The sequence below is a fragment of the Ambystoma mexicanum genome, chromosome 10 (assembly GCF_040938575.1).
Source record: "Ambystoma mexicanum isolate Mex_15411 chromosome 10, UKY_AmexF1_1, whole genome shotgun sequence".
In the NCBI taxonomy this organism is placed as follows: domain Eukaryota; kingdom Metazoa; phylum Chordata; class Amphibia; order Caudata; family Ambystomatidae; genus Ambystoma; species Ambystoma mexicanum.
In genome coordinates this window covers 54,045,396-54,059,560 of record NC_090932.1, presented here as the reverse complement: position 1 = coordinate 54,059,560, position 14,165 = coordinate 54,045,396, and the positions used below count along the sequence as shown (strand labels likewise).

Here is a 14,165-nt window from a genome sequence, read left to right as displayed (position 1 = left end):
CACAAGGGGAGTGAAAAGGATAAACCATGTATGTAAGACATATTTCTCTTAGATTAAGGAAAGAAGAAAACATCTGCCAGTGCCAAGTATTAGACAATCAAGGATGTGAAAAGCAAATGCAAGATGGAGTAATCAAGTCTCCAGAGGCCAAGAGGAGTAATGACACCCAGCACATTTGAATCAAATATCAGTAAATAGAAGGCTGAAATGGACAAATTCGTGTCTCCTCACATGTGATTCATTAAGTCAAAAACAAGGGCTATTCATTAACCTTCAGATGAAGATAATGGTGTACCTACACAACCTTATAAATCCCAGAACAGAGAACAGGCTGCAAGGTCAACTACAAATGAGAAGTGTGGCTTGGGGCCGGACTGATGAGAGATGATGGACTAATTGGGCAAGTGGGTAGTAGTCTGACGTTGCTCTCGGCTCCTGGGTTTTGCTTTGCTTACGTGCTGCTAACGAGCCAAATGTTCTTGGTTGGATGAGAAAGCCAACCAATCAGAAGGTCTATGTGGCAACAAGCTATACAATGTTGCACAGGCCAACCCGTTGCTATATTCTGCTATAATCAATATTATACATATTTAGAGGTGGTTCAAGGCGTGTCCACCAGATAAGAGCATGCAGTAATATTGCTAATACTTACATGATATAAAGGTATATATGTTTATGCTGATAATAAAGTAGTACTTTGCCATATTCCTTGAGTCTGTCCAGTTATTTCGGCCCGAGATCATTATTGGTAATTCCATCTAGCACACGAGACGTTTCAAGGTGCTAGAGCACATGTTTGTCATCAAGGGTAACTCCTGCACTTTTAACTAGCATTGGTACCTCTTCTACTTGCTGTGAAGATGACCTAATCTAGGGGAGGGTGAGATGCTCTAGTCAAGACTAATGAAGTTATTCGCGATTCGTCATGAGACCAATGTTTTCAATTCATCCTTGGGAAGGATGCAGGTTGAGAAGTCAGCCATTTTTGGCATACCGTCCGAGTAGTTCAAAACTTTTACTCCAAAGAGACAATTCAGATATAATATACAATTTAAGAATATATGTAATAAAACAGGTGACAGGACTAATGCCTTTGTTACATTATAATAGCGAGACATTTTCTGTAGAGAATTAAAATTCAGAAGTTGCTCCTGAAAGAACTATGTTGATGCAAAAACAGTATTGTTCTACATGCTCTTAAGAAACGTATTAATGCCTCCTTGCAGCAGGTTCACAACAAATTCATCATTTTCGATTAACGATTGAACTCTTTCAATACCAGGGAAAGCCATCAATTAGGAATTAAATCATGTCTCTTCTGAGTGAATCAATTGGTCCAAACATGTATCGATATGATTTGTGATCTATAAGAGGCAGAGCCGGCTTTAAGGTAGGGTGGGCTGGGCGGCCGCCCAGGGCACCATTAGCCCCTGCCACACTTGCTCTGGAGAGTCTTTCTAGGGCTCCCCAAGCTGGTGTGTGGGAGAACGCGTGGCCGGTGCTGTATAGTTCTTAAATGCGCCCGCGGTGGCATGGCGCAATTAATAACAATAGAATGCTGATGCTTTTGAGGATTACCTCCCCACTCTGACATGGCAGCAATGTGGTTTTCATTAGAATAGGGCGCTCATGCATTAGCACGAGTGATTAACTCCCTGCTCGTGAGCGGGGAGTTAAAAAACAAATTGGCACCCCCCACCAACAGCATTGACTAGGGCCACCGTGGGCATTAGGGGAAGGGAGGCACCAGATTTTTCTTAAACCGCCCATGTCGCTGCCACTGCTAAGGCCAGCACTGATAAGAGGGCGTGGCCTGTGCAGTCAGATTCCGATCTGAGATTAGTGGCCTCGCAACTTGCTCAAAGTCCATTCAGTCACTTTATCGATAGATGTTTCCGGTTTCTCGTTGGTGTCAACTGACTTCTTTCTTTAATTTTCCCTGGTTTGGTTATGGACTGAGATAAAAATTTCAGAGTTGAAGGAACGGTCCAATTCAAGGGTATAGGAGGACGAAAAGAGAACAAGTTAACTGGTCAAACATCCCAAATCCACCTCGTGGCCTCCAATATTGGTCGAACCAAACACTTTTTGTGATAGATGAAGTCTGTTCTTGTTAAGTAATGTCTTATTTGTATCATCTGGTTTAAGTTTAAAATCCTCTAATACTGCAACATGTTCATAGAGAGTTGGTCATTGGGATGTTAGATGGTTCAGAGGTATTGCAAACCTTGTATCATATCTCCTTGGTCGATATCGACCAAAATGTATGATGTCTGCTATTTGGAGGGAGAGCGTGCTCTTTACACGGATTCACAATGGGGCATCGGGTCTCTTTTAAGGTGTACTTTGGCGAGATATGGCACCATGGGTGTAATTCTAGGGGGGAATTGGTGTTTGTCCCCCCAACTTTCATGGCACCCCATTATGTCCCCATTCATTTGGCTGGGGTACCTTTTCTTCAGATGTAATGTCCTCCCCAACATTTTCAGCAAAGTAACCCCACTGTATGGCACCTATTGCATCCACCTCCTGGGCCAGGTGTCCTGCTTATAATAATTATGTTACACTGCGGTGGAGCGATATTACACATCAGTGGGGACAAGGGTTTGTGTGCTAAGTCTCTGTGATAAAACAGACACCAATGTTATGCTCTGTAATAAAACCAAAACCTTCATGGCTATGTTTCACGGCAGGCCTGGTGTTAATTAAGACACACTACATGGAACTGCTGTGATAGTTACATTACATTTGCTTGATAGGTATTTTCAGGGCGTCGTAGTCCGCAGGTTTAGAAGTTGTAATGTGTGAGTGATTTTCAGAACTATTGGCCAGGACACATGAGTCCAAAGAGTTCTCTGCTCTGCAGAAGAGAGGGAAATGCCTGATGCCACGGGGGAATTAGTACTGGCCCCTGGGCACACTGTTGGCACGCCACTCATTTCGCCCAAAAGATGCATCCGCTGTACTCTAGTGTGTTCGACCAATCAGCTCCCTCCCTGCGGGCCACACCTTTAAAGCTAGAAAACAGACTATACGGTTAGTCCAACACTTACAAAGTATAAAACTATTCACAGTGATTTTTCCCAGTGTGACCGGCTAGACAGGGGACCGCTCTTGCCCTAGAACAAAGTGCCTAGTAAAATGCAACAGCAGAGACATGCAAAACACCACTAAAACATGACACCACAGAAACTCTTTGCAGCACATCCTGGTAAGCCGCTCAGTGGACTGGAAAATTCAGTGACAGAACTTTGGATAAAGGGAGATTATGGTTGCGGCGCAAAATATAAGTGCAGCAGTTATGGCGTCTAAAGCAGCTATAAATGTGCCACAGTTCCCTGTAAAACCGTGATAACTCGGCCACCACCGTGCACGACTCGCACCGCCACAACTGCCGATACAACTGACACAAGTGTACCCACACTGCGTTTCACTCCATCCTGAGCTAAGGAAAGAAAGCAGTACCCCACACTGGTTATGCTCACCTCACTTCACATTTAATGTGAGGGCAAACACAACAAAATCAGTGTAGAAAATGATCTAAAGACATGATTGGCACGGGAAATCAGCAAGACAGATGCCATGAGCAGTGTGTGGTGCAGTGTAGAACCCCTCCCCCTACCCACTCCCTATGTACTTTATCTAGGGACTTTGGGCCTCAGCACGACCCTGGCGGTATCACAGTGGTAATGGCGCCAGGATAACACCAACGAAAATAGCGTTCATAGGATTCTGTGGGGCAGTAACGGTGCTATTCGTGCCGGTGCAATTGGCGCTGCGCTGATAGCACCGAAAATGGGCGGAAAGGGGTGGAGTTTACCTCCAGCAAAAACCTCCCACTTTTTGCCCAATCTCGGGACTGGGCAGAGCGGTAATGCAGCAGTAACCACTTTGCCGCCACATTTCTACCGCTCCGCCCAGCCCCTGATGAGGCCCATAGTCACAGCAGTTGACTGATTCCGTGTGCTTTATACATGCATCCTTGAGCATAGCACAGGATCTCAACGCTATATTTTCACCCTACATACACTGCCTAAATGATCATGTGAAAAAGGTTTTTTTCTGCACACACTGCTTTGTGTGATTAGCTAAAGAGGGACATTTTCTTCTTACACTGGCCTAGATAGCACTGTATCTTGTGACCAGTATCAAGAACATGGAGTTTTTAGAAGATTGAAATAATGGAGGGGCCTGGAAACCTTTCAGGGGTAAACATCATAGGGTGTAATGAAGGCCGCAGTGCTTTCAAGCGTTCCGTGTGATGAGTACGATTTGAACATTGACCCTCCGTTCTCAGAGCCCTCCCTGCAGGGTTCCATGTCATGATGTTCCTGCAAAAATGTCTCCTAACAAAAATGTTGCTGTTTTTTGAGGAGACATTGTTACATTGAACATGCAGGGGGACCCCCTCAAGCCCCGATTTTTTTTTTTACAAGGGGAGCAGGGGACATCCCCGCATCACGTCACCATACATAATGTCGCCATATACAATGTCGCCAATGGCTTTTCCTGGTGACATTATGTGTGGGGCCATTCTTACTTTATACCCCCTGCAGACATTCTGCAATTGAAAGTGTTGTTAATGGGGGGAAATCAGCATGTTTCATACTATTTTCTGCCCATCTCATGTGGTACGCGATCTAATGCCATCTTCTCGAGATCTGGCCGAGGCGCCGTACACTTGAACCCAATCTCCCACTCTGCTCACCTTGGCGTAGTCGTACTCGCAGAGGTAGGACGGTTCCAGGTCAAAGTGCAGGAAGTAGAGCTTGATCCTAAATCCAACAGGAACTGTCATGTTCCAGGTCACCTCGGTGTCGCTGGGGTAAGAATCGGGGAACCTGGGGGACTGGATCGTCCCGTACGTGTCGCTCAACTCTACTGCCCCCACTCCAGAAGAGAGCAGAGCGCATGCGCAGAAGAACAGGAGGTACCTGGGAAGGAGAGAGGATGTTGGTCAGTCAGAGATGTCCATGAAAGGCGACAAGGGTAAGATGAGAAGGACCCCAAATTTGGCAGAGGAAGTAAGTACATGCGGAGGGCGAACCTAAACTAACCCAACACATTTTTTTAAATAATAATTTCAAATGGCACATTTTACAGTATAATTTCACTAGAAATGGGGGGAAAGGTCATAGAAGGTATACTGGGTTCAGCACAGGAATACATGAACAGGTCCAATAGGTGCATGTCAACCACACACATATCTTCATGATGGCTGTGCATGGTATGTTATGTTATGTTAATATGCTTTTATACTGCATCAAATCACCATCGTAGGCAGGAACGCCATTTCACCAAAATGCCAGGGGTAGCGGAAATGAAATCACATGACCCTTGATCTCCGATGGCATCACAGGAAGTGATGTAATTTGGTCCCACCCCAAAGTGACATCACAGGAAGCGATGGGACACAACCTTTCCCCCCTTGACAAACAGGAAGTTGCATCACATAGCATTGTTCCTAAGTACACTATGAATAACATGGTTACAATATCACTGTAACGTGATAAACCTTTTATACAAGAATGGGTCACCATATGTATCAGCAGAAAAAAACGTGCTATAACTGCAACTTGCAAAAAGCAAAATGCATAATGCTTATTTTACTATAAATGCTTTTTGGAGGATTTTGTCTGCATTGTGAATTTGAGGTGTTTAAGAACAGCGTACATCAGTGACTCACCCCCTGAAGTGTGCCTGAAATAAACCTTTCATGAGTCTAGCAATTATTGTATAGAGACAAATGATTTGTTATTCCTATTTTTTCATATTTAGGGTCAGTGCTCAAAGTGTTACACTTGTGGACCCCCTTGTTTTTTTTGTTGTTTTTTTTGTTTTTTGAAGAAGCCTGAACAAGAAAGACAGACACTCTAGAAACAAAGAGCAACATGGCATTAGCCACATCCCAGGAGTTTCAATTTGTAGAAAAAAACCGAAAACATGTTTTTTTTTCTTTTTTGTTATTATTTTTTGGGGTGGCAAGGGAGACTACGGGGGTAGCAAGGGAGAGCTCAGGGGTGGCAAGGGCCCCACCTGGCGACCCCCAAATGACGTCCCTGATCATAGTAGTTTCACAGCACCTAGCCGTGTCCAGGAAGTATCATACTCTGCCCCACCACGGGTACCCAGACCTTAGTCTGCTGGGGCAAGGAACATGAGCGAGAAGATGGGAAAGCAGGAGTAAGTGTTCACAACACACCCAGGTAATGATGCAATGAGGGGGTGGGGGGAGCGTAGAATGTTTTGTGATGTGTCTTAAAACCTTGAGGCCTGGCTCAACAGTAAGTGAAGATGTGCCCTGAACAGATCAAGGGCCTTGCCAACACAAATATGCCAGCAGTGCCCACCTTTCATGCTGACTGCACCCTGAGGGAGTTACAAGGAACCTTGTCTCACCCTGTGCTGTGTTATGTCAAGAGTTTGTTATACTGTGCCCCTGTAGTGGTCTTACGCCACTGAGGATTGTCCGGAGTGTGGAGTGCTGTGCACCCACCAGGGAGTGCAAAGGTGGGGAGGAGGTAAAGACACGTGAAATAAGTGTATAGGTGAACACTTGAAACACTTGTGTATAGGCGCATTATAAATGCCACATCATATTAGGTAAGTAAGGGAAGGAGGAGTAGGGATGGAGTTAGTGGTAGCATGAATGCCTGTAGTGTCAGGGTACAACAATCCAAGAAAGATGACGGTTTATAAGAGCAAACACTTAATGCTCCGGCAAAGCAGCCTATATCCGTTTTGGGAGTTCCTTTTAGCTTAGTGTACAAAACCTTTACGCATGTGTCGAACATTGATAAAAGAAGAAGAACTCGGGCAGTTCTCAGTACTTACAGGGAAGTACTGATAGTGGTTGCAGGATCCTTGAATTGTGGATGCGTGTCCCTTTGGTGTTGCCGTACCCTGGCATGCCCAGGAGGGATACACCTGGGACTCGGAGTCCACAGTCAGAAGTGCCAGGGCTCTGAGTTGGCTGGGTACAGGGTGATTATGGTGGATGCACAGGTGAATAGAAATCAGGTGTGGGGGCTTTCCCTGCGAGTGCTGTACTTGCATGGCCACATATTGAAGGATATGCCAGCAGTGACACTGTAACACCTATGTCCATGCTGCCTCATGAGATCTATCCAAGTATATGGTCCATACTCTTGCTCATGCTTCCTGTGCCCAAAGAAACAATGAGCCCTGTCGGAATGGCACATGGCCCCTTACAACCCATTTCATGCCGCCTCTGCCCAGTGAAAATAAATAGTCTGTCTCAGCAATATATGCTAGTATTCTTCTCAACGTTTGGGCTGCGTTGCCCAAGTAAAACATAAGGTCTCTCTCAACAATATTTCTATTTGCTCCCTGACCTTTTGGGCTACTTTACCCAAAGAAAACATGAGGCCTGACACAATATATATTTCGGAATGTTCATTTGTTACAGTGCAAAACACATGTTCCTGCTCAGTGCTATTTGCTAATCATGTTCTGCCCCTTGTGAAATAAATTAATCCCTGGGTTATATCCTCTTTGTCGTAACAATCCCCCACTAGTTGCCCTCACCATAAACACACAAATACACACAGATACACAGACACACACACACCATTCTAGATGGGGATCTCTTTAAACCTCTGTCTCCATTACAGGGCCCAAAAGACAAAACCATTGCAAAGCATGAGCTTTTCTATTCTTTTTTTAAAATATATTTCCATCGAACAGTTGGGGAAAACATGTAAATGAAATGCACTGCCAGTTGACATTCCTTTATGGCCAATGACTGGCAACACACTCCCCATCTCTCCATCTGTTTGGGTGCTGGTGCCTAATGCTTGGGCGTTAGGGGGTGTTTGAACCCTGACGTTGCAACCCGTTCCCCCTGCGGTGAATCAGGAGACCTCTGTATAGAACTTACTTATATGGTCTGTTAGTGGGTCGTTCTAGCAGGGTCGGACTGGGACAAGAAATAGGCCCCGACACTGAAAAAAAAGTGGCCCACCCCTCGCCTCACAAAAGTGGCCCACCCCTCGCCTCAAAAAAAGTGGCCCTCAAACCATCATCTGTGAATCGTGTCAATTCACGACTTTACAGAAAATGCTACTTATGGAGCGTTCATGAGTTTCCCACATTACATCACAGCTCATAAAATATCGTAACTTTGCATACAAGAATGGATCACGATATGTATCATTAATATCTGTGTGTATAGATCCATATTGTCAAATTACTGTGAATGCAAGCAGACGTCCAAGGCCAAATGATAATATGTTATTGTATAGCACTTATGCTTAAGCTCTTTTTTATAGAACAAATTTGCATACAATATCACCCAACCTGTGTTGGTACTCATTTATCGACCTAAGAAGGATTAAAGGCTGAGATGGCCTTGCTGGGATTCACACCTGCAGATCACACACACATCGCAGTAGCGAGCGCTCAACCCACTGAGCTATCATATCGGATATAGTAAAATGAGCAATTATTATTTGGTGGATACCATTAAACTGGTAACTGAGATTTAACGGCAGACCAGTTAAGTTCATCTGCAGGTCTGGTGCAAATATGGCTGCATTTCGAGCCTGCGTGCATCTACTTTTCAGGCTTCAGATCAGAGGTTGGCAAAATAGGCAAAGCAGCACACTCACAGGACATCCCATACTCTGATCACTCATTACCTGATACATGCAAACAAACATCCTGAACAGTATGCCAGAGATGGGAAATATAGACACATTACAACAAAGCATTCATTCATTGTGGACAAATGAAGACTAGTCAATGGCCACTTGATGTGCTATTGTCAAATATTTCTCATGTAGTCCGTACGGTGTATTACTACTGTAAGTCATCAGTTATCATTTACATTTGCTAAAATATTATGGGAAATGCATGTTTTTTGCAAAAATGTGTGCCGTTTTTCGAAGGAATGTTTCTTGCTTGGGCCCATTTATACTGGAGCGTGTTTACTAATCACAAGAGAGAGATACCACATACATGAAGATCTGTTGAACACATGTGCCCTCATTGATGCATTTAGCAACACCTCTCTGCGGCTTGTCGTTATAGTGTTAAGTGGATGTAAAGACCAGGAAACTGGAGCTCGCCTGTGTAAGCAACAGGAAGGAGAAAGGATGAGAACTCAGGAGCCAATAAATCACGCTTTTGGGTGACCCACTGACCGACCACCCCGCAGAGCTGCCAGGGTGTTGCAAAAAATAACAATGTAGGGCACCTTCGAACACATCCAACCCCCAGTGAAGGATGTAAGGAGGAGTGTCTCCTAATGTTACACTTGGACTAGAGCGCAGGTCCCTTCCCTCCACCCAACAGGCCGCCTTTGTGCTGCGGTGCACATCCACCCCGTCGAACAACAAACATGAATGACCGTGGTGGCCCTTTCAGTGTTGGCCTTTTATGGGACAGGCCGGACAGCCAATGACCCAAAGCATTTTCTAGAAATTAGTTCACACTCACATCTTTTTTTGGCAGGCAAATGTTGCTGCGTGCTTTCCAAGTGCGGCAAAATCTTTACCTCAAACCACTTTGACAAATCTAGCCCCAGCTGCATTACATGGACTGGTAACAAATCAAATATCATACTTGAAATGCTTACATTTGGAGCACAACATTTCTTAGCTGTTAAATATGCATGCATGGCAAGCACTTATTGTCATGTGGAAATCAAGAGCTGCACACATCCTCAAACTTAGTCATTGTGGACGAGGAGTACCCTCCTCTGGCAGCACATTGTCATCACACAAGCAAGACTGGAATGGTTACTAGTATGATCTCACCTCCTCTCAGCAGGGCCGTCTGCATCTCTCTCCGCTGCCAGTAGCAGCAGGCAGGCAGCCTGTGGCGCTGGCCTATGGGGTGGTGGTGTTGGGCTGTGGGGTTGATGATGGGTCCCTCACCTCTGTGCCGGCAGGCTGGCCTGGGTGGCTGGTTGCTGCCTGAGTGCTGCTCTGTGCCCTCCTGGGCTGACTGGGGGCGGTGGCCCACCCCAGACCATCCCTGAACACCGTACATGCACCCAAGCCACACGAGGAGAGAGCCAAGAGCACCAGGCACACCAGCGGGATCCTGAGAGCTGCCATTCTCGGGCTCCTAGAGAGAAACGTCCATGAACTTCATGAAGGGGTAAGCAGGGAGAGGTGACTGGCGCTGCCTTCTCCGCCCCCACTGCTCCGAGTTCGGGTTGTGCGCTCTGTACCTGGACCATAAAGGCAGCACCGGGGCGGCGAGGTGATGTCATGAGAGGGGAACGCGCGCCTTTTCAATGAAGCCCCCGCTTCCTCCGCCACCCCATCTGCCCAGCTAGAAAGGGACTTCCCTCCTCTCAGGGGAGAGTGTCACCAGTCTGTGCCCAGCGTGTCCTGTGGGGCCAGTGCATGGCAGGAGCCCAAGGGTGGGACCTCCCCAAACTCCCTAAGGTGCCGTGCAGGCAATTTTTCAAAAATGATATGCCCCCCACGCAATACGTTGCAGCCTGGCTCTAGTGTAATACAAAACATTGGGAGGGAGCAGGCCGGGCTGAGGCAGCTCCGCCCAGCATTGCCGCTCCCTCCCAGTGTTTTGTAACACTGACTGCTGCTGGCGCCAGGGTGTCGCGGCCGGGCCGCGGCAGTTGGCCGCCGGCCCGCCACATTTATCAAAGAAAGGTAACACTTCAGTGTTACCTTTCTCTGCATCTGCGGCGGGCTGGCGGCGGCGGGCGCAGGGCTGCAATTGCAAAGGATCTGTAAATTGCTTACTTACAGATCCTTTGCAACTTGCATCCATCCGTCCGGCGAGGCCGAGGCCCTGGGGGCTGGTTCCTGAAGTGTGAAGGCTTCACAATGAAGCCCATGCCTGGGCCGAAACCGGCCCACATGGTCTTCAGGAACCGGCCCCCAGGTCTCCAGCCATGATTTTGCATCGGCCACGGGCCGATGGGCCGACGACCCAATCCGACCCTGCGTTCTAGAATGTGGTTGCATGGCCTGCTGGCCCGTTGGGTGCTCCCATTAGAGAGGTGGGATTGTGAGTGTGTTAGTGGGAAGAGAGAGAGCACAGCAGCGGTTTATGCTGGGTCATCTGTGTGAGGGAGGCTGTGTTGAATCGCTGCCTGCTCGTGGGAGTTTGGTTTGTCTAAGGGGTCTGCTTGGTGTTGGCGTTCAGCAAGAGATGCTCCATTCCTTGCATGCCGATGGTGTTGATAGTGGTTAGATGGCAAGGGTGGGTGCTAGAGTCCAGCAGATGCTTGGATTCTTGTCTGGAGACCGGGAGGGAGTGTTCAGTGGCTGGATGTTGAGAGTTAGCCGTTAGCAACAGAGTAGAAATGCAAATCTTCCATAATACTGCAGAATTCTTGGACACTGCTTCAGTCACCAGTCTTAGGTGAGTGACTCTCTTCATTGCAGAATAGAGCGGAATGAAACATCACTGTGTGGCATGAAATAGACCTTTAATTGAGTGAAGCGGAGTATGGAATTGTTGCCTTATTGAGTATTTTGTATTGAGCCCCAGGGATCCTTGCAGACGATGCAGGGACAGAGTCAGGGCCTTTCAACTTTTTCAGTTGAAAGCGACCTTGAGCCTCAGGGTTTCCCTCAGCAATTCCTAGAATTTCCGCTGTGGAATTACAGCCAGTGATAATTCTGCCGAAATCCACATGGAGTCCTATGAACTGCATAAATGGGTACTGGTACCACCATACCACCACTTGCAATTTGGCGGTAATTCCACTAGACCAGGTGGCAATAACAATAATTCCGCTTGGCAGTATTATGGTGGATTTACGGCTGTAACACTGCCAAACTAGTCACTTATCCACACTACGTATGCTGAACGTATCTAGTCTTCTCTGCCAATGGGATTGCTCCTGTTATCCAATAAAGTGCTTTCTTAAATACTCGTGAATCAGAAGTCATCCGCTGCTCTGTCTCGGGGAGGATCGCTCAGTGGCAACGCGCTCGCCTTATAAGCAAGACGACGTGGAGCAACACAGGTTCGATTCCCGGGTCCGCGCTTAGAAACCGCTGGGTATTAAGCGGGTTATAAATAACCAATCATATCTCTGTGCTTCGAAGCCCTTTCAATAGCAATTGAGTGCTTAAAAAATGCCACATAACGTGTAAGTGGGCTGGACTGCTGTGGGCACGTTTGGCATGTCTTCTGTACCTAAAGTGAGTGACCCTTTGTCTGATTTTTTAGACAAAGGCCAATTAGAAGAGGAAAGAAGAAACAAGTCTCAGAGAAAACAAAAACACGAAGAAAAGATAGTTGTGAACATTTCATCCAATCTTTTGTTTAAATTGGAACTACACGTCTTCTTTAACTCCTTGCAGGAAGATGCCAGGCATTGGGCGGAGAATGGGGCACGCCCCCCATGAGGTTCATGGGAATCTTCCTGTTGGTATGTTTGCATGTTCAGAGTAGCATGAAAATGCATATATGTCTGTCTACTGACTCCGTATAGATATGCCTTAAATGATGTATGAGGGGCCCTATAGACGGTGTAATTGAAAGGTGAACACATGTCTCCAATCAGGTGATAAGAGAAAGGGTGCAAGTTAACAAGGATTTTGAGTAATGTCCCGCTGGACGCAGAAATCGTCCCATGGGTGATCCTTACTTCTAGGAGGCGTAGGATCACCATTCTAGATAGGCGTTAACCATGATGCCCATACCTACTTCAGATGCCATCCTTGCAATCTTGGTAGCCTGTATCTGATCCTAATCTTTGCACACTTGACCTTCCAAGCCACCCTATGAGGCATGGGGGCACACCGCAGATATTCTTGTCTGCGGTAGTGCCCCTGTGCCCACTCCTTCCTCCTTGTTTTAATATGGCGGACCGGAGGCTCCCTGGGTTGGCAATACGATGCCATTTCATGTTTATAAATTACATGTTCAGTGAACCAATACGGCGAACAGCAGCTCTTTCATTGCTGCCCTCCGTCACATTAAACATTGTTGGTAGTCCGAGCAGGATTGGTGGGAGGCATTTTATCCGCCTTGTTTAGTTCAGTACGATGGTTCTGTTTCCACTCCTGGGATGTACCCAGAGTCTAGACAAGTGCATTCGGCACTTCTGTACCTGTATACGGCGTGCCTAGCAACGCTCGCCTAGAGGGCCGGCTCCCTCCTTGACACGGCGGTTCCCTGGCCCCCCTAGTTTGGGAATGTAATACTATTACATATTTATTAACAACACATCAAGGGTTCCAAGATGGTCAATAGCGGTTTCTTGACAGCTCTACGTTTCATTCTACGATTACGTCAGTTTGGGCGTGAGTTGTGGGTAACATATTCCCCGCTTTGTTTCCTTCAGTGTGTCTGTGTTTTACCCACACTATACCCCTACTTTAAACAGTGCCTTTGGCACCACAGTACCTTTCCATGGCGTGCCTAGCAACAGTTGTCCTGATGACAATGCGCGGCTGGGGCCCACACCAAGATGGCGGACTGTCATCACGGCTTCCCGCACACATGCGCGAGGGAGCCATGGCGACCTTACAAACATTGCCGGTTCCGAGCCGCTCGGTTCGGCATCCATACTGCAGGGTAAGATCAACGCTTCGATATTGAGCAGTGGTGCTCTGTGTAACTTTTCCTTATAATACTTATGATCATGGCTGTTCTCAGCGATCTGGGCTTGCGAGTGTCCGCCTCTGGCGGTTTGTGACACTGTGCTTCTCCAATTGTTTCAAACATCGCTATCTACAGCGAATACTGAGAAGAGAGTCAAGGGGACCTATAAGTCACCACATGCTGTATCTTGCACCCTTCTCCGGTGCACAGAGGACTTTCTTTATTCACTTGATGTTATCTGGCTTTATGCCGCACAGATTGTTCCGTGAGCCATTGCACAGTCGGCTTCAGCCGTCGGGGTGTTTGATATTTCGTGAGATGCATTTTAGTTAACTGCATCCAGTAGTTTGGGATTTTTCCCATAGAGATTGGTAGCCACTCTTCCACCTTTTAGGTGTTGACATGTTGATAGTGAGCGACCTGTTTTGGCTATGTTATGGGGACTTTGTAGCCCACGTTCGATGCAGTACCGTTTAGCATCAATTGACCTATTAGTGTCTGGCCGTTGTTTTCGTCTGCCCAGACTAATTCCTACGTCTTTTACCTTTTGTAATCAGTATATAGATCGCCCTCTTGACTGCACTACTACCATTGCCCAGCAATTT

At 46.8% G+C, this 14,165-nt stretch overlaps 1 protein-coding gene across 3 annotated transcripts in view; it reads right to left on the bottom strand.

The window, feature by feature from the left end:
• The window catches only part of MASP1 (MBL associated serine protease 1), a 587,565-nt gene that overhangs the window by 491,892 nt on the left and 81,508 nt on the right, over window positions 1–14,165 (bottom strand). For all 3 annotated transcript variants that reach the window (XM_069617478.1, XM_069617479.1, XM_069617480.1), the window contains exon 2: window positions 4,709–4,934. In XM_069617478.1, coding sequence (XP_069473579.1) covers window positions 4,709–4,934 — 226 coding nt within the window. The remainder of the gene's footprint in view (window positions 1–4,708; window positions 4,935–14,165) is intronic.